The sequence below is a fragment of the Lepeophtheirus salmonis genome, chromosome 4 (genome assembly GCF_016086655.4).
Source record: "Lepeophtheirus salmonis chromosome 4, UVic_Lsal_1.4, whole genome shotgun sequence".
Taxonomy (NCBI): Eukaryota; Metazoa; Arthropoda; class Copepoda; order Siphonostomatoida; family Caligidae; genus Lepeophtheirus; species Lepeophtheirus salmonis.
Window position 1 is genome coordinate 18,875,971 of NC_052134.2, and position 21,262 is coordinate 18,897,232.

General features: G+C 33.0%; 1 protein-coding gene and 1 long non-coding RNA gene across 7 annotated transcripts; one reads left to right on the top strand and one right to left on the bottom strand.

Moving 5' to 3' along the window:
- The first annotated feature begins 1,020 nt into the window (after nucleotides 1-1,020).
- LOC121116958 (uncharacterized) lies at nucleotides 1,021-5,332 on the top strand. Its single transcript, XR_011779687.1, has 7 exons — nucleotides 1,021-1,306; nucleotides 1,762-2,526; nucleotides 2,866-3,378; nucleotides 4,160-4,324; nucleotides 4,378-4,590; nucleotides 4,676-4,889; nucleotides 4,956-5,332. It is a non-coding gene; the product is annotated as an uncharacterized lncRNA (long non-coding RNA).
- Nucleotides 5,333-13,091: 7,759 nt separating this feature from the next.
- On the bottom strand, nucleotides 13,092-20,417 carry LOC121116960 (granzyme E). 6 transcript variants are annotated; one of them, XM_040711275.2, is made up of 7 exons: nucleotides 15,882-20,415; nucleotides 15,032-15,543; nucleotides 14,299-14,424; nucleotides 14,081-14,245; nucleotides 13,816-14,027; nucleotides 13,517-13,730; nucleotides 13,092-13,450 (listed from the first exon to the last, which is right to left on the bottom strand). In XM_040711275.2, the coding sequence occupies exons 3-7, from the start codon at nucleotides 14,357-14,359 to the stop codon at nucleotides 13,158-13,160; spliced, it is 945 nt and encodes a 314-aa protein (XP_040567209.1). In that variant the 5' UTR covers nucleotides 14,360-14,424; nucleotides 15,032-15,543; nucleotides 15,882-20,415; the 3' UTR covers nucleotides 13,092-13,157. The 6 variants fall into 6 exon arrangements, with proteins under 6 accessions (XP_040567209.1, XP_071743791.1, XP_071743790.1 ...); XM_071887690.1 differs by having other exon boundaries at nucleotides 14,299-15,543; nucleotides 15,882-16,646; nucleotides 17,102-18,844; XM_071887689.1 differs by having other exon boundaries at nucleotides 14,299-15,543.
- Nucleotides 20,418-21,262: the final 845 nt, after the last annotated feature.

Consider the following 21,262-nt stretch of genomic DNA (forward strand, 5'->3'; position numbering starts at 1 on the left):
ATTTCGACTAGGTCTACGCGGTAATAGCTGTACTACCTACTAGCATCATTAGAAATGTTCTGAAGCTGGAGTTATCGGGTTCTTTTGGAACCCTGAAGAAAAAAGTTTTTGTAGATCTATTGTATGTCCCCTCAAAAACTCATGAGAAGGGCCCGTGATCTTCTGAAGCAAGAAACATTATCAGCTAAGAGAATTATGGGCTAACATCGTCTCCTTGACCCTGAGTTTGTACCGGACCTCAAATACATTCTAGTGAAAGAGTTATAATCAGATGTGTCCCATGTTCACTCAGAGCAATATCCCGATGGCAAACTGGAATCAGTAAGGAAATGCTTGCGAAGAATTGTGATTGCCTTAAACATTCATAGATGCACTCAAAATCGTTAGAGCTGCATTATGCTCCACTACTTTCGTATCCTCACAAGAGCTCATTCCCGCTTCGTCGTTCTTTCGTCATACTCCTGCCAGAGACCCTACGGATCCCCTACTGTTTTTATGAAACAAAAAACTTTAACACCATTATAACTAGGTTCAATATAACATAGGACGTATTTGCATTCAACACTTGATGTATCGTATGTCTGCAAGGACCTGTTCAGGTTCGAACTACCCTTTCAAATGGACTGCTGTCAAAAACTAATTCGTCCTACTCTCTGATATCAAATATCTTATACCAACACAGATATCGATTTAATTTACATGAAAGACATTCTCAGGAATATATCATTCCTTGTTGAATGAGGAGCTCAAATGTTCATTTTATCAACAACTTAAGCCAAACATATCAAAAGATAATCCAATCTCCCCTCTTATTGCTTTAGGAGGGCAGCGAGTCATCCTGATCGGTATTGTGTTAGTGGATTTTGTTTTGGAAGGAATAAGATAATCTTGGAAACTGTATCTATATGACAAAGCCACCCCTATTCTTCGTATGGATTTTTAAAGAAGAAACGAACATCACACCTCTAGTAATTTGTAATTCGAGTCACCTAACCATATCACCTGTTGAGTCAGCTGACTATGCACCTGACTCTCCTCTTCTCGAGATTGAATCTCGGATTCCACTCCAGCACTCAGTGACATACTCCATCGTCGCATCAAGTGCCCCTTATTTTGCTAAGACTCAGTGTGCCAAACCTAGTCTACCTCAAGGCCAAAGCCCCCTTATTTACCCTTTATTTATTATGATGCATTGATATCTTCTGATAATGGATTTAGGGCAATAATAAATAGAGCTGGGGAGATGGGATTTCCTTCAAGGCATCTTCTATTCACATTGAAATTATACTCTTCTCTTTAATAAAAGGTATCAAGGTCACAGAGACTTACTGCCACCCTTCTTATAGACATATCTCCCAGCCCGGCACTTTTAAACTTTTGATTATCTATTCGTGTGGTATACTGGCGAATGCCTTCATAAAATCAATCGCGAAAATACTACATTGAAATTTTGTTTCATTACCTTTGCATTCGAATCCTTAATCTTTTTGACTATATCCTCCATGACTCTACCTGGAACAACCCCTTATTGTGTCAAGTTTAAAATATGAGGCAAAGGCTTTCTTAATGTAATCCTTAAGATTCCATTATAGATTTTATAGGATATGTTAAGCATAATTAAAGGCCAAAGGTTCTCTAAAAATCTTAAATCCTTATCCTTTTTAGATATAAGAATTAGTTTTCATACAGAAATGTGTCGCTCAAAAAACCCTTAGAACTAAAATAGGTGTAGTATATTTTATATAATATTCCATATTCCAGAAAGTTTTATTTGAGGTGATGGTAGTGTTACCTCAAATTGCGTATGGCTGATGGCGTTTGGAGGAGTGTTCACAATTTTTGGGGTCAGAGGTGTGGTCAAAGTGCAAGGTGCCGCTGAATAGGTTAATGAGGATGCTAGTTCTCCACGATTTTCACAATGAACAAAATTATTGAACAAAGAGTTAAACTTAAATTTTGTGTTGCAAACGAAATTTCATGTGCTGACACCTTGAAAATGTTAGAAAAAGCCTTGATGAATCAGTTTTATCAAAAACCCGTGCCTATGAGTGATACAAAGTGTTCAAGTCAAGTCTAGGTGATGATCATTATTTTCTTCGATATCAACGGTCTGGTGCATTATGAATTCGTGCCAAAAGGACAAACGGCCAATAAGGAATACTAGTACTGAGGTTTTGAGGAAATCCGTCAAAAATGGCCAGAATTATCGAAAAACAACTCGTGGATTTTACAAGACGATAAAACTGCCATCTCACATTGCCACTACTGTGAGCGAATCCAAAGCCAAATAAACAATAAATACCATCCATCAACCACCATATTCACCTGATTTAAATTCGTAATACTTTTACTTGTTCTCCAAACTTAAGTTTCCACTCCGTGGAAATCGTTTTGAGTCTATTGAATCCATAAAAAAATTCTTGGAAGGAGCTGTAGGCCATGACAAAAAGTGCCTATAAAGATATTTCAAGTACTGGAAAAAACGTTGGCATATGTGTACTGTATCAAATGAAGATTACTTTGAAGGTAAAAAAATAAATTTTAATGATTAAATGTGAAATAACTGAAGTAGCAGTACCATTAATTAAGTCGCCCAAAAATGTACCCAAATGTCAATAAATTTTATACTTTACTCTGTCTAAATATGTTAGAATAAAAATGCCAATACATTTACGAATTCAAACCGCAACTATCAAAGAAAAAAGAGTAGTTTCTTCTACTTTCGGAAGTCGAAGCATGTGTATGCGAAATAAAGTAAATTAAAAAAATTATCACTTGAGTAATTATTCCATTTGCTTATAATAATTATTCGTGTATGTCAGCTCAATAAAATTATTTTTGTATTATTCCTTTATTGTATTCCAGTTCTTTTTCGGCTATTTGATATCTGTTACAAGGGGGAGGCGAAATCTTGTGACGTAACTGTTCTTAAAGGCTCTGGTTTACAGTATCTAGCGAAATCTTGGTGCTGGATCCCTCTAAAAAATTTATAAATGAAACTGCTGGAACACAAGATCCTCTAGGTAGGATTCAGTTCTTCTTTTACAAACTTTCACTTTTTTGAAGTCATCTAGTGTCCCGTGGAGTTCGCGAATCGACTTTTTCAGAGCAGTAAATGAACACCAAAATGGGACATGCAATTATTATTTTAAATCCTAATCAATAATTACACTTATTCAATTTAATTTCACAAATACAACAAACTATATTTCAAAGCAACCTTTGATATCTCATTCTGATGCAACGGAGAAACTGGACTATTCAGAACCAGTTCCATTGCAATGATTTTGATTAATTGAATACTGTTATCCATAACTTCAACATTGTCCTATTTATATATTCCCAAAAACAGTTTGGTCCCATCGTGATGTTGAAAAGGTAGTTATTCAATTTTTTCCAAATCATTGATTATGAGGTCATTAGTTATGCTTGAATCCAACAGTTGCAAAAATAATTTGATTTTAACTGAGAATTTAACTTATATTTTTCTTGTATGTCATTGATTCTCGAGTCAGAATAATATGACAGTAGATCTTAAGTTGTGAGGTACGAAGGTATAAACGAGATAAATGCTGCAATAATGTTTAGAACATCTGGTGAAACAACACCTAATCTATTTTTTTCTTTTCTTTAAAAATATAAATTTTCAATCTTTAAACATATTTCAAACCTGTTGACACTTTTCTTAAATATTTTTTGTAAAATAACAAATCATTATTTAACCAAAGACATTTACTTTAAAAAAAAAAAGGATTTATTGTCACCCTAATAAACAGGTGTAGGTACCAACAATGTACAACAGTCTAAAAATGAGTAAAATTTTTTGTCACCTCCTAGCCTATAGATACTTATTTTTAGAAACAATTGTTTAACTGCTCATACTTGAATATTGTTAGAAACAATTGTTTAACTGCCCATACTTGAATATTTTTAGAAACAATTGTTTAACTGCCCATACTTGAATATCCATATCCCTTAGAAATGATAGATCTAGTAAGTTGAAAAACATTTAACTTTTAAGCCTTCAGCAAAGAGTGTCATAAAATGAAATTCTTTTTCGAAACAACTTTTTTTATTTATTTTCTTCATATCCATTGCTTGGTCAAGTAAGTATTTCCATATAGTCCATTCAGAGTGTTCAAGGATATTCATTTTACAGAGAAGTGCATAACGACAGATGGCTATACTTGTGTATTTCCATTCATATATAACCACAAGACCTATGATATTTGTACAACGGATTTTAATAGGGAAATGCCATGGTGTGCAACTTATATGCCTTATACTCATAGATACTGGGGTTATTGCCCACAAAGCTGTTTTAGTAAGAATTTGACAATATTTCATATTGCACTTTAATTTGTCTTCTTTATTTAGCTTGCGGTGTTTCAAATTCTGTTACGAGGTCGTGTAATGATGGTGTCAATAGATATGCTACTGACTCAGATATTCCATGGCATGCCCTTATAAAGAGAAAAAATAGTCAAAGTGATTTTTTTTTGCAGTGGGGTAATTATCAGTGAACAGTGGGTTTTAACTACTCATATCGGTATCGATAAATTAAAAACACAATATATAGATTATTTAGAAGTAAGTAACATAATCTGTTTTTTCTTCATTATGGAAAAATCTCATTCTTTGATCTATTTTTATGTACATTCTTAATCCTTATTAGGTAAAAGTTGGGAATAAAGATATGAAATCTTTGGAACATGTACAGATTTTAAACATTGAAAAAATAACGAAACATGAAGATTATAATGATTGGAGTATAAGAAATGACATTGCCTTAGTAAAGACTAAAAGCAAATTCATCTTTTCTCATTTGGTTCTTCCAATATGTTTGAATGTAGAGAAATCAAAAATAAAATTTGGAGCAACAGGAACAGGTAACTTTTTTCCTGAAATAAGGTAAAAATTAATCCATTACTCTTTTTCCTAATATGTGTACATAGTGAGCGGGATTAAGGGTGATAATATGGACTATTTATTAAAAAGTGGTGGCGTGACGATTTATGATAGTATTGAGGGTCGATGTTCTTACCCAGGTGTATTTTGTACAAAACATAATACATATATTGAAACTCTTTATTCTGGAGCCTCTGTTTCAATGTGTCTCAATAATAAATGTGCTCTGGTGGGTCTGCTGGCAACAGATCAATTACTAACTAGTACCCTTGACACTGACATTTACCATTTTACGGACGTTGCACACTTCATACCTTGGATTTATAGGAATACAATATAAATTGATTTGAAACGACAACATTTTGATGTATTTTTTTTGATAAATAAAGGATACCTTAGATAAAAATTCTTGTTAAAGGTTGAATAGTTTTATTTTTTTAAATATGGGCTTTACGAACATAGATATGAGCATAAAATGCAAACAATCATAAGCTTTAATTATTTAAATTTGTTTAATATGTTTAAACATTAAATAATTTTATATATACGCTTATTAGAAGCTTTATTTGATTTATAAGATTTAATATGGTCCGATATTGTGGGATTATGTTGCGTCTTGACGAGGGAGAGACGCAAGCTTATTTATAATAGGAGAGATCCAGGATGACCGGGAGAGATGAGAGGAAGAAGGACGTGGAGGAATGAAACTACACACTGTTTATACGCACATGTGTATTCTAACTATACTCTAAATATATTTACATAAGACGACACTATTTATAATACACAAAACTCAGTACTTAAATACATAAACGAATATACAGGAAGATAAAAACCAGAAAGGACATTAAATACATAACATCACCCGCCAAGCACCAAATCCATGGCGGTGCTTAAACAGGTTCCTCTCCATGAACAGCAGCCTATAGATCCGCTCCATCCATGTCCAGGCGAGGACAAAGCATTCTTCCTTGTATTTTAAAAGTTTATCTCCATAGACGTGCCGTGCTCTCAGCACGCGCACCGGAGAAAGGAGGACAATACTCCTCATAAAGGTTTTAAGGACCCGAGCACCTTGCTCGTCCCTGGGAGAAATAACATTCACCCTTGTTGAAGTTTTAAGGACCCGAGCACCCTGCTCGTCCCTGGGAGACATCTTGCTCGATGTACCCTCATCCAACTCGGGATGATCCACAAGAGAGACCGTTCCACATCCATCAACCAATGATGTGAACGGGAGAGTAGGAACAGAGGAGAACCAAAATTGTGTAGGAATAAATCCATTGTTAATTATGTGGTCCCGGACCCGGACACACACTTCACTTCTTGAAAGTGACCAAGGTTCTCTTCCTTCCTCCACGAGGCCCAAACATAGGCACAGTCCATATTGCTCCGCCTTCCGCAAACGAACGAGCGTTCTCCCCATCGACGAAAAAGGGCTACCCAACTCCAACAGGGCTAGCTTCGCCGACGATCCCACAGCAGGGAGGTCACATGATCCTGATCCCATCCTCGTCGCCAATGTTGCGTCTTGACGAGGGAGAGACACAAGCTTATTTATAATAGGAGAGATCCAGGATGACCGAGAGAAATGAGGTGAAGGAATGACGTGGAGAAATAATGTAACACTGTTTATAGGATCATGTGTATTCTAACTATACTCTAAATATATTTACATAAGACGACACTATTTATAATACACAAAACTCAGTACTTAAATACATAAACGAATATACAGGAAGATAAAAACCAGAAAGGACATTAAATACATAACAGATTATTACAATCAATGGTAGTTAATTTAAATGCAATTTCGGGCGCTTTAAAAAAAATAGTTCTAGATTTTTAGTAGAAAACATGATTTTTGTTTTATGTGGCGTCATGTATGGTATCTTAGCACGTAACTCAAGTCTACTTAGTTTTAAGTAACCTTTTCCCCTCTTTGTTACCAACAAGGATCTACGGGGGCTTTGTGAAAGTGTGGTCCGAGCTAACTGCAATTTTATTAATTAAATTTCAAATATGAATCTCTAAAGATTTTTGTCCCATTTTGTATTTTTTAATTGATCATCGAGAATTGCTTTATTGCTTCGATCCTGGTATCTCATTCCCAAGGAAAGAGTCAACTTTACTTGCTTATGAGGTCTGGTAGTTTTCCATGGATGAGTTCTCCTCCCATCGTCGCTCATAAAATTCAATTCAAACATCTCTTGATTTGGATGATCAAGCTAGAAGTATTTTCCTTCAATTATCTCGGTATTCCTTTTCCGAGGCATGATTTTATGAAATTTGCATATAAATATGATGATAACGTTAACTACTTGCTAGAACACTCCCATACAAAATGTGATCATTAGAAAACTAAACAAAAAAATTTCGAGATGTATATTTTGTAGAGAGATCGTTTTTTAAATTATACATTGAATATGTATAAGCTATGATATTCCTCATCACTATGTATTATGAATAAGTTATAAGTTTCTAAAGAAAAATCTTGTTTTTTATCATTTTTTAACCTGAAAATGGAAATTTATCGAGCTCAGAACAGGATTCACAACACAAACACACATTTTTATCATAAGAAACTGCCATAACTTTTATTAATCCGACTTTTAATTTGGAGATAGTTTTAAGGGTAAAAAATGATTCTGAACAATAATTGTTTTATTACTAAAGTCCCAGATATGTCAAAATTCATATGAATGAGAGAAATACTGCAATCAATTTTGGATTCTACCCTCGTAGATAAATTCGATTATTGTATTCAATTAATTTGTACAAAATTCTAACCACCCCCATCTCTTCTTGTTCCCCTATGTAAATAATACAATTTGAAATATAACAATTTTGCGAATACATTTACAGCTTACAAGTGCAGTTTACAATTTATTCCAAATCCCAGTATGTAAACAACAATTATGTATATGGATAGTTAGTGCGTCATATATTAATTGTAGGTATAACTATCTACCGGGCCATTCCACATCAAATCACTAAATTTTTTTTATTCTAGCCTTTCAAAATTAACTAAACTTTTACCTGCAAACTTCCAATCTATTTTTTAATCAAATAATTGGTAACTGAAATATATACTAATGTAATTTTTTGAAAATGTACATCAGATTTTAAATTGTCATATCTTCTATCGTATCATGTCAACGAACAAAAGTTTTATTAAATTATGTTTCAGAAAATAAAACTATAAGAAAAGACTGGTAAATCAATTTTTTTTGTTCTCAATGGTAGTACTCATTTAAAGATTTGATTTATACAGTTTTAAAAACCCCATCGAATTGGCGCCTTGTGACTATTATTTATGGGAGTGTTGTTATATAACAAATGAGTGGGTGATTGACGAGAAAAGTGAGTCAAATGGCTTGGTACTTTTAGGGTCATTTTGAGGCCTATGTCGGGTGTGAAATCCTGAAATTTATAGCGGTTTGATCACTTTGACCGAATTGATCAAATCAGACTTTTTTTTTTGAATTTTATTTACAAGAAAAAATCTTTCGACTAACATAATATATAAATATTTAAAAAAATATTTTTCGGGTCGGAGATATTTTATATAAATACATTTATTTCAATAAGTAAAGATAAATTGAAAATTGGATACTTTTTGCAATAGCCTTCAAAAGCCAATTAAAAAATATTTTTAAACACATTTTCGCTCTTTATAAATGCTTTTAGTTGTTAAATTTAACCTAAAAATTGTAAAAAATAAGAAATATTTTCAAATTCTGAGGTTTTGAGGTGAACAATTGCAGTTTTGGGTTATTTAATATTTATTGAACTACAAGACAATATAAAAAAATACAATAAATTTAAATTCAATATAAAAAATATATCACAGAGAAAAGTCGATTAATTAATAAAAAATATTAATAATATAGAAATTTAAGTGCAATTGTCTTTGACTACTGTATTTAAATTTCTTAATTTACCGATATTTAGTTTTACTAAGAAATTTTTTGATAAAATAAAGGTCTAATAATAAGTTAATTATTTGTAATAAATTACATATATTAATGTAATATTCTTGAAAATATGGTAACTTTGATTTCTAATACTTTAAAACTATATATAATAATATATGGTGTAAATTATGCCACAGATATAGAAGTGAAGCCTTGTTAATGACTATGTAGACACATCAGGAGAAGATATAAATAATCTAATATTTTTACCCGAAATGTGCAAATAAAAGATAATCTACAATCCCCTACAAATTTTGAAAAGTTGTTCTTATGACCAAAACAAAGGCAAAAAAGTCCTTTAAATTCTTGAAAAAAAGATAGAGAGCGATCAGGCCAATACAAAATTTACTTTTTTTAATATCAAAAATGTGTTTGAACTTGTATTATTCATGATTTGAAACTAAAAATTATCATTTTCATCAATAAAATTGATCATTCTGTTTTGAGAATTAGGTTTGGAACAGTAAGGATGATTGAAGGTAAATTTAATCAAGAGCGTATCAACTGTATATTAATGAATCACAGTTTCTTGAACAACAAGTATTAGAAATCAAAGTTACCATATTTTCAAGAATATTACATTAATATATGTAATTTATTACAAATAATTAACTTATTATTAGACCTTTATTTTATTAAAAAATTTCTTAATAAAACTAAATATCGGTAAATTAAGAAATTTAAATACAGTAGTCAAAGACAATTGCACTTAAATTTCTATATTATTAATATTTTTTATTAATTAATCGACTTTTCTCTGTGATATATTTTTTATATTGAATTTAAATTTATTGTATTTTTTTATATTGTCTTGTAGTTCAATAAATATTAAATAACCCAAAACTGCAATTGTTCACCTCAAAACCTCAGAATTTGAAAATATTTCTTATTTTTTACAATTTTTAGGTTAAATTTAACAACTAAAAGCATTTATAAAGAGCGAAAATGTGTTTAAAAATATTTTTTAATTGGCTTTTGAAGGCTATTGCAAAAAGTATCCAATTTTCAATTTATCTTTACTTATTGAAATAAATGTATTTATATAAAATATCTCCGACCCGAAAAAATATTTTTTTAAATATTTATATATTATGTTAGTCGAAAGATTTTTTCTTGTAAATAAAATTCAAAACAAAAAAGTCTGATTTGATCAATTCGGTCAAAGTGATCAAACCGCTATAAATTTCAGGATTTCACACCCGACATAGGCCTCAAAATGACCCTAAAAGTACCAAGCCATTTGACTCACTTTTCTCGTCAATCACCCACTCATTTGTTATATAACAACACTCCCATAAATAATAGTCACAAGGCGCCAATTCGATGGGGTTTTTAAAACTGTATAAATCAAATCTTTAAATGAGTACTACCATTGAGAACAAAAAAAATTGATTTACCAGTCTTTTCTTATAGTTTTATTTTCTGAAACATAATTTAATAAAACTTTTGTTCGTTGACATGATACGATAGAAGATATGACAATTTAAAATCTGATGTACATTTTCAAAAATTACATTAGTATATATTTCAGTTACCAATTATTTGATTAAAAAATAGATTGGAAGTTTGCAGGTAAAAGTTTAGTTAATTTTGAAAGGCTAGAATAAAAAAAATTTAGTGATTTGATGTGGAATGGCCCGGTAGATAGTTATACCTACAATTAATATATGACGCACTAACTATCCATATACATAATTGTTGTTTACATACTGGGATTTGGAATAAATTGTAAACTGCACTTGTAAGCTGTAAATGTATTCGCAAAATTGTTATATTTCAAATTGTATTATTTACATAGGGGAACAAGAAGAGATGGGGTGGTTAGAATTTTGTACAAATTAATTGAATACAATAATCGAATTTATCTACGAGGGTAGAATCCAAAATTGATTGCAGTATTTCTCTCATTCATATGAATTTTGACATATCTGGGACTTTAGTAATAAAACAATTATTGTTCAGAATCATTTTTTACCCTTAAAACTATCTCCAAATTAAAAGTCGGATTAATAAAAGTTATGGCAGTTTCTTATGATAAAAATGTGTGTTTGTGTTGTGAATCCTGTTCTGAGCTCGATAAATTTCCATTTTCAGGTTAAAAAATGATAAAAAACAAGATTTTTCTTTAGAAACTTATAACTTATTCATAATACATAGTGATGAGGAATATCATAGCTTATACATATTCAATGTATAATTTAAAAACGATCTCTCTACAAAATATACATCTCGAAATTTTTTTGTTTAGTTTTCTAATGATCACATTTTGTATGGGAGTGTTCTAGCAAGTAGTTAACGTTATCATCATATTTATATGCAAATTTCATAAAATCATGCCTCGGAAAAGGAATACCGAGATAATTGAAGGAAAATACTTCTAGCTTGATCATCCAAATCAAGAGATGTTTGAATTGAATTTTATGAGCGACGATGGGAGGAGAACTCATCCATGGAAAACTACCAGACCTCATAAGCAAGTAAAGTTGACTCTTTCCTTGGGAATGAGATACCAGGATCGAAGCAATAAAGCAATTCTCGATGATCAATTAAAAAATACAAAATGGGACAAAAATCTTTAGAGATTCATATTTGAAATTTAATTAATAAAATTGCAGTTAGCTCGGACCACACTTTCACAAAGCCCCCGTAGATCCTTGTTGGTAACAAAGAGGGGAAAAGGTTACTTAAAACTAAGTAGACTTGAGTTACGTGCTAAGATACCATACATGACGCCACATAAAACAAAAATCATGTTTTCTACTAAAAATCTAGAACTATTTTTTTTAAAGCGCCCGAAATTGCATTTAAATTAACTACCATTGATTGTAATAATCTGTTATGTATTTAATGTCCTTTCTGGTTTTTATCTTCCTGTATATTCGTTTATGTATTTAAGTACTGAGTTTTGTGTATTATAAATAGTGTCGTCTTATGTAAATATATTTAGAGTATAGTTAGAATACACATGATCCTATAAACAGTGTTACATTATTTCTCCACGTCATTCCTTCACCTCATTTCTCTCGGTCATCCTGGATCTCTCCTATTATAAATAAGCTTGTGTCTCTCCCTCGTCAAGACGCAACATTGGCGACGAGGATGGGATCAGGATCATGTGACCTCCCTGCTGTGGGATCGTCGGCGAAGCTAGCCCTGTTGGAGTTGGGTAGCCCTTTTTCGTCGATGGGGAGAACGCTCGTTCGTTTGCGGAAGGCGGAGCAATATGGACTGTGCCTATGTTTGGGCCTCGTGGAGGAAGGAAGAGAACCTTGGTCACTTTCAAGAAGTGAAGTGTGTGTCCGGGTCCGGGACCACATAATTAACAATGGATTTATTCCTACACAATTTTGGTTCTCCTCTGTTCCTACTCTCCCGTTCACATCATTGGTTGATGGATGTGGAACGGTCTCTCTTGTGGATCATCCCGAGTTGGATGAGGGTACATCGAGCAAGATGTCTCCCAGGGACGAGCAGGGTGCTCGGGTCCTTAAAACTTCAACAAGGGTGAATGTTATTTCTCCCAGGGACGAGCAAGGTGCTCGGGTCCTTAAAACCTTTATGAGGAGTATTGTCCTCCTTTCTCCGGTGCGCGTGCTGAGAGCACGGCACGTCTATGGAGATAAACTTTTAAAATACAAGGAAGAATGCTTTGTCCTCGCCTGGACATGGATGGAGCGGATCTATAGGCTGCTGTTCATGGAGAGGAACCTGTTTAAGCACCGCCATGGATTTGGTGCTTGGGGGGTGATGTTATGTATTTAATGTCCTTTCTGGTTTTTATCTTCCTGTATATTCGTTTATGTATTTAAGTACTGAGTTTTGTGTATTATAAATAGTGTCGTCTTATGTAAATATATTTAGAGTATAGTTAGAATACACATGTGCGTATAAACAGTGTGTAGTTTCATTCCTCCACGTCCTTCTTCCTCTCATCTCTCCCGGTCATCCTGGATCTCTCCTATTATAAATAAGCTTGCGTCTCTCCCTCGTCAAGACGCAACATAATCCCACAATATCGGACCATATTAAATCTTATAAATCAAATAAAGCTTCTAATAAGCGTATATATATAAAATTATTTAATGTTTAAACATATTAAACAAATTTAAATAATTAAAGCTTATGATTGTTTGCATTTTATGCTCATATCTATGTTCGTAAAGCCCATATTTAAAAAAAATAAAACTATTCAACCTTTAACAAGAATTTTTATCTAAGGTATCCTTTATTTATCAAAAAAAATACATCAAAATGTTGTCGTTTCAAATCAATTTATATTGTATTCCTATAAATCCAAGGTATGAAGTGTGCAACGTCCGTAAAATGGTAAATGTCAGTGTCAAGGGTACTAGTTAGTAATTGATCTGTTGCCAGCAGACCCACCAGAGCACATTTATTATTGAGACACATTGAAACAGAGGCTCCAGAATAAAGAGTTTCAATATATGTATTATGTTTTGTACAAAATACACCTGGGTAAGAACATCGACCCTCAATACTATCATAAATCGTCACGCCACCACTTTTTAATAAATAGTCCATATTATCACCCTTAATCCCGCTCACTATGTACACATATTAGGAAAAAGAGTAATGGATTAATTTTTACCTTATTTCAGGAAAAAAGTTACCTGTTCCTGTTGCTCCAAATTTTATTTTTGATTTCTCTACATTCAAACATATTGGAAGAACCAAATGAGAAAAGATGAATTTGCTTTTAGTCTTTACTAAGGCAATGTCATTTCTTATACTCCAATCATTATAATCTTCATGTTTCGTTATTTTTTCAATGTTTAAAATCTGTACATGTTCCAAAGATTTCATATCTTTATTCCCAACTTTTACCTAATAAGGATTAAGAATGTACATAAAAATAGATCAAAGAATGAGATTTTTCCATAATGAAGAAAAAACAGATTATGTTACTTACTTCTAAATAATCTATATATTGTGTTTTTAATTTATCGATACCGATATGAGTAGTTAAAACCCACTGTTCACTGATAATTACCCCACTGCAAAAAAAATCACTTTGACTATTTTTTCTCTTTATAAGGGCATGCCATGGAATATCTGAGTCAGTAGCATATCTATTGACACCATCATTACACGACCTCGTAACAGAATTTGAAACACCGCAAGCTAAATAAAGAAGACAAATTAAAGTGCAATATGAAATATTGTCAAATTCTTACTAAAACAGCTTTGTGGGCAATAACCCCAGTATCTATGAGTATAAGGCATATAAGTTGCACACCATGGCATTTCCCTATTAAAATCCGTTGTACAAATATCATAGGTCTTGTGGTTATATATGAATGGAAATACACAAGTATAGCCATCTGTCGTTATGCACTTCTCTGTAAAATGAATATCCTTGAACACTCTGAATGGACTATATGGAAATACTTACTTGACCAAGCAATGGATATGAAGAAAATAAATAAAAAAGTTGTTTCGAAAAAGAATTTCATTTTATGACACTCTTTGCTGAAGGCTTAAAAGTTAAATGTTTTTCAACTTACTAGATCTATCATTTCTAAGGGATATGGATATTCAAGTATGGGCAGTTAAACAATTGTTTCTAAAAATATTCAAGTATGGGCAGTTAAACAATTGTTTCTAACAATATTCAAGTATGAGCAGTTAAACAATTGTTTCTAAAAAATAAGTATCTATAGGCTAGGAGGTGACAAAAAATTTTTACTCATTTTTAGACTGTTGTACATTGTTGGTACCTACACCTGTTTATTAGGGTGACAATAAATCCTTTTTTTTTTTTTTTAAAGTAAATGTCTTTGGTTAAATAATGATTTGTTATTTTACAAAAAATATTTAAGAAAAGTGTCAACAGGTTTGAAATATGTTTAAAGATTGAAAATTTATATTTTTAAAGAAAAGAAAAAAATAGATTAGGTGTTGTTTCACCAGATGTTCTAAACATTATTGCAGCATTTATCTCGTTTATACCTTCGTACCTCACAACTTAAGATCTACTGTCATATTATTCTGACTCGAGAATCAATGACATACAAGAAAAATATAAGTTAAATTCTCAGTTAAAATCAAATTATTTTTGCAACTGTTGGATTCAAGCATAACTAATGACCTCATAATCAATGATTTGGAAAAAATTGAATAACTACCTTTTCAACATCACGATGGGACCAAACTGTTTTTGGGAATATATAAATAGGACAATGTTGAAGTTATGGATAACAGTATTCAATTAATCAAAATCATTGCAATGGAACTGGTTCTGAATAGTCCAGTTTCTCCGTTGCATCAGAATGAGATATCAAAGGTTGCTTTGAAATATAGTTTGTTGTATTTGTGAAATTAAATTGAATAAGTGTAATTATTGATTAGGATTTAAAATAATAATTGCATGTCCCATTTTGGTGTTCATTTACTGCTCTGAAAAAGTCGATTCGCGAACTCCACGGGACACTAGATGACTTCAAAAAAGTGAAAGTTTGTAAAAGAAGAACTGAATCCTACCTAGAGGATCTTGTGTTCCAGCAGTTTCATTTATAAATTTTTAGAGGGATCCAGCACCAAGATTTCGCTAGATACTGTAAACCAGAGCCTTTAAGAACAGTTACGTCACAAGATTTCGCCTCCCCCTTGTAACAGATATCAAATAGCCGAAAAAGAACTGGAATACAATAAAGGAATAATACAAAATAATTTTATTGAGCTGACATACACGAATAATTATTATAAGCAAATGGAATAATTACTCAAGTGATAATTTTTTTAATTTACTTTATTTCGCATACACATGCTTCGACTTCCGAAAGTAGAAGAAACTACTCTTTTTTCTTTGATAGTTGCGGTTTGAATTCGTAAATGTATTGGCATTTTTATTCTAACATATTTAGACAGAGTAAAGTATAAAATTTATTGACATTTGGGTACATTTTTGGGCGACTTAATTAATGGTACTGCTACTTCAGTTATTTCACATTTAATCATTAAAATTTATTTTTTTACCTTCAAAGTAATCTTCATTTGATACAGTACACATATGCCAACGTTTTTTCCAGTACTTGAAATATCTTTATAGGCACTTTTTGTCATGGCCTACAGCTCCTTCCAAGAATTTTTTTATGGATTCAATAGACTCAAAACGATTTCCACGGAGTGGAAACTTAAGTTTGGAGAACAAGTAAAAGTATTACGAATTTAAATCAGGTGAATATGGTGGTTGATGGATGGTATTTATTGTTTATTTGGCTTTGGATTCGCTCACAGTAGTGGCAATGTGAGATGGCAGTTTTATCGTCTTGTAAAATCCACGAGTTGTTTTTCGATAATTCTGGCCATTTTTGACGGATTTCCTCAAAACCTCAGTACTAGTATTCCTTATTGGCCGTTTGTCCTTTTGGCACGAATTCATAATGCACCAGACCGTTGATATCGAAGAAAATAATGATCATCACCTAGACTTGACTTGAACACTTTGTATCACTCATAGGCACGGGTTTTTGATAAAACTGATTCATCAAGGCTTTTTCTAACATTTTCAAGGTGTCAGCACATGAAATTTCGTTTGCAACACAAAATTTAAGTTTAACTCTTTGTTCAATAATTTTGTTCATTGTGAAAATCGTGGAGAACTAGCATCCTCATTAACCTATTCAGCGGCACCTTGCACTTTGACCACACCTCTGACCCCAAAAATTGTGAACACTCCTCCAAACGCCATCAGCCATACGCAATTTGAGGTAACACTACCATCACCTCAAATAAAACTTTCTGGAATATGGAATATTATATAAAATATACTACACCTATTTTAGTTCTAAGGGTTTTTTGAGCGACACATTTCTGTATGAAAACTAATTCTTATATCTAAAAAGGATAAGGATTTAAGATTTTTAGAGAACCTTTGGCCTTTAATTATGCTTAACATATCCTATAAAATCTATAATGGAATCTTAAGGATTACATTAAGAAAGCCTTTGCCTCATATTTTAAACTTGACACAATAAGGGGTTGTTCCAGGTAGAGTCATGGAGGATATAGTCAAAAAGATTAAGGATTCGAATGCAAAGGTAATGAAACAAAATTTCAATGTAGTATTTTCGCGATTGATTTTATGAAGGCATTCGCCAGTATACCACACGAATAGATAATCAAAAGTTTAAAAGTGCCGGGCTGGGAGATATGTCTATAAGAAGGGTGGCAGTAAGTCTCTGTGACCTTGATACCTTTTATTAAAGAGAAGAGTATAATTTCAATGTGAATAGAAGATGCCTTGAAGGAAATCCCATCTCCCCAGCTCTATTTATTATTGCCCTAAATCCATTATCAGAAGATATCAATGCATCATAATAAATAAAGGGTAAATAAGGGGGCTTTGGCCTTGAGGTAGACTAGGTTTGGCACACTGAGTCTTAGCAAAATAAGGGGCACTTGATGCGACGATGGAGTATGTCACTGAGTGCTGGAGTGGAATCCGAGATTCAATCTCGAGAAGAGGAGAGTCAGGTGCATAGTCAGCTGACTCAACAGGTGATATGGTTAGGTGACTCGAATTACAAATTACTAGAGGTGTGATGTTCGTTTCTTCTTTAAAAAATCCATACGAAGAATAGGGGTGGCTTTGTCATATAGATACAGTTTCCAAGATTATCTTATTCCTTCCAAAACAAAATCCACTAACACAATACCGATCAGGATGACTCGCTGCCCTCCTAAAGCAATAAGAGGGGGAGATTGGATTATCTTTTGATATGTTTGGCTTAAGTTGTTGATAAAATGAACATTTGAGCTCCTCATTCAACAAGGAATGATATATTCCTGAGAATGTCTTTCATGTAAATTAAATCGATATCTGTGTTGGTATAAGATATTTGATATCAGAGAGTAGGACGAATTAGTTTTTGACAGCAGTCCATTTGAAAGGGTAGTTCGAACCTGAACAGGTCCTTGCAGACATACGATACATCAAGTGTTGAATGCAAATACGTCCTATGTTATATTGAACCTAGTTATAATGGTGTTAAAGTTTTTTGTTTCATAAAAACAGTAGGGGATCCGTAGGGTCTCTGGCAGGAGTATGACGAAAGAACGACGAAGCGGGAATGAGCTCTTGTGAGGATACGAAAGTAGTGGAGCATAATGCAGCTCTAACGATTTTGAGTGCATCTATGAATGTTTAAGGCAATCACAATTCTTCGCAAGCATTTCCTTACTGATTCCAGTTTGCCATCGGGATATTGCTCTGAGTGAACATGGGACACATCTGATTATAACTCTTTCACTAGAATGTATTTGAGGTCCGGTACAAACTCAGGGTCAAGGAGACGATGTTAGCCCATAATTCTCTTAGCTGATAATGTTTCTTGCTTCAGAAGATCACGGGCCCTTCTCATGAGTTTTTGAGGGGACATACAATAGATCTACAAAAACTTTTTTCTTCAGGGTTCCAAAAGAACCCGATAACTCCAGCTTCAGAACATTTCTAATGATGCTAGTAGGTAGTACAGCTATTACCGCGTAGACCTAGTCGAAATTATTTGTGAGTCCTTGTTGTTTGAACATGAAATATTTTTTCAAAAACTATGTTTCAGGGTCTTCTTCGTCGAACTTTGGAAGGCGAAATTTTGAACACCCGGTTTGGTCACGGGAAACGTCGTGCCTTGCTGAATTTACTCCAGCTTAAGGTAATTGACTACCTGAGTGCGGTCGTCTCAAGGCCAGGATTTTCGGGATCCTGTGAACGGGTGGTATGAGGCATTATAATTGTTGTCAAGGTCACCTTTAAAAGGAACTACACAATATGATTTCTAACTACAGACTGAACATATTTGTATTCTGAAAGTACATAATCGAAGAAAAATTAAGTTGTCCATTAGCATGAACTCGTCTGAAGATATGGGTTGCTACATATTTATCAATCTGACATTTTTAAGTAAGTCATCTCTTTTTGGTCTTGATGACTTTATTCAAGGTTTTTAAAGAGAATTTTCCTTTGACATTTTGATCCATATGTTTGAATTTATTGCTTATAACTAAGTGCACCCATATTTTCTTATTCAGAATCTCTTTGATTGATTCATTAATGGCAATTGATTTCCTATTTAAGGCTTGAAATCCTTCTCATCTTTCACTAAATAATCTTTTTTCCTTTGGTCTATCCCATCTGGCACAAATTAAGAATTTTGTTGTCAGCTTTTCAATACTTCCTTAAGCATAGTTTGGCTAATAGATTCCAACTTTTCGGTTATCTGAAAAATTCGAGATCCCCTTTTTTTCCTCTTAGTTGTATGAATGGAATCTAGAAGTGACGTATTCAAATTTCCAGAAAACTTTGTTCCTTCTAGAACTTGTAGTGATAGACGTATAAATAGGTGAATGGTCTAAGATTTTCATCTAATCTTACTATCAAATTGCACAACGTCTTTCGCCGTTTATGGTTTTGGATCTTCATCTGTGTATCCCCCTTGTGGGTTTCCCTCTACTTCGAACGATTCCGGATATTCTTCCACAGTTACGTGATGTTCCTCAGAGTTTTTCCTTCAGTTGTGGAGGTTTGGTCTTGCACCAGGAATAAGGTCTTACAAAATTCTTTTTCACTTTGGCCCCTGGAAAGTGTATGTCTGTAGCTAAAGAATTTTGTACATTGACATCTAGCCTTCCCAAAAACCAACAGATTTCATATCCCCTGATTAGTAAGAGGGTTAGAACATTTGACAAAGTGGCTTTTAGTTCCAATAAAAGATTACCGGATCCCTCTTCGTGATTGAGACTCTTAAAAGCAGAATGCGTGCTAAGCTTAGTCTTTCTTTTTTTTCAGATTGAACATAGCCTATAGCAGACACCTTTTCGTTAAAGAACATGAGGGCTTCTACCAATTCGCTCTCTTAAGCTTTTCCCAAAAATTGTAGGGCCTGTATTCTAATAGTTCTGGAAGAGTTAATTTTTAAGACTTTATCTAAGCCGGGATAACATTACGGAAACTCATGTTTGTTTATTTTGATTGTAAATAAATGGTCGTTCTAAATTTTTAAACTTTTCTAATGTATTGATTGGCGATTTCACTCCGACCATAGCTCTATCTACCCTCATCTTGTCGCTATGGTGAGAAATATTGTAGGAAGGTATACCAAGAGTATAGATAGCTATTTCGGCTTCGACATCCTGTATTACATTTCCACTCGGCGGCCCCTAGGGCCAAACCTAACGTACCGTTTCGACTATAAAAACACTCCAAATTTGCGAACCGAGTTCTAGATCTGTGCCAAATTTTAGGTCCCTGTGAACAAACCTACCCCATGTTATACCCGAAAAACATCGATTTTTGCACATGTATTACATATGTAGGAAGAGATAAATTCTTAGAATATATACGGCCCATATTCTGCCCTTTTTTTCTATGGAAATACATCAATGAACTCAAATCTATGGCAGTGGTTGGAACACTGGGGGTACCCCAAAACTAAAGTAGGGTTATCTCAGCACTGGGTGGACGGATTTTGGCCCCACCAGGATCATTAGCGGCCTTTGGAAAAGGCCTAGCCGAGGCCAAAAGTTTACCCGAATAGTTTCGAGACTGCCGGAAATACAAATACATGTGCCCAAAATATGGCCCATGTGGATTCACTTTTCGAGAGAAAAACAATTTGAAACACGATTCAACGGTTAAAAATTCGAATATTCGAGAAATATCCGAGAATCCATATCTTGACATTATTTACTACAATTTCTATTAGTAAAAAAATCGAACTGTTTTTTGAAAAATCGAAAAAAAATTGAGAAAACATTTAAAAAATTTAAAACCTCAATAACTCATTCAAAAATTTAAAAAACTCATTTTTTTTTAAATTTGATGTATCTTTGTTAGGTCTATAAGAAATTTATAATGTTTCACTCTCTCAACCTATTTCTTCTAGTCATAAAATCCATCATTGAAATTTTTTGAAGTCAAATAACTTCTGTAATATAAAGCTACTAAAACCATAATTGCTACACAAGTAACCCACAATTACATCAATTGAATTCTCGAATTATATTACTTTATCTATTTAAACAAAGAAGTTAGAAGTGTTTTAAAATTGACTAAAGTTTAACAGTTTATATTTCCGAATTTTAACTACTAAATCTAAATTTTAGAATAACTTTCAAAAGTTATATATGTATTTTGGTAATAATAATTATTATAATTTTTTTGACCTACCTTTTATACAATTGGAGTAAATGACCTTACCATTTAACACATAGAGTATTTTAAAATTTAGAAATTATACTTTGTACCTCACTTGATCAAATCTCAAACATTCAGTTAGGGTTATCTCACTACTGGATGGACGGATTTTACCCAGACCAGGATCATTGGCGGCCTTTTGAAAAGGCCTAACCTTGGCCAA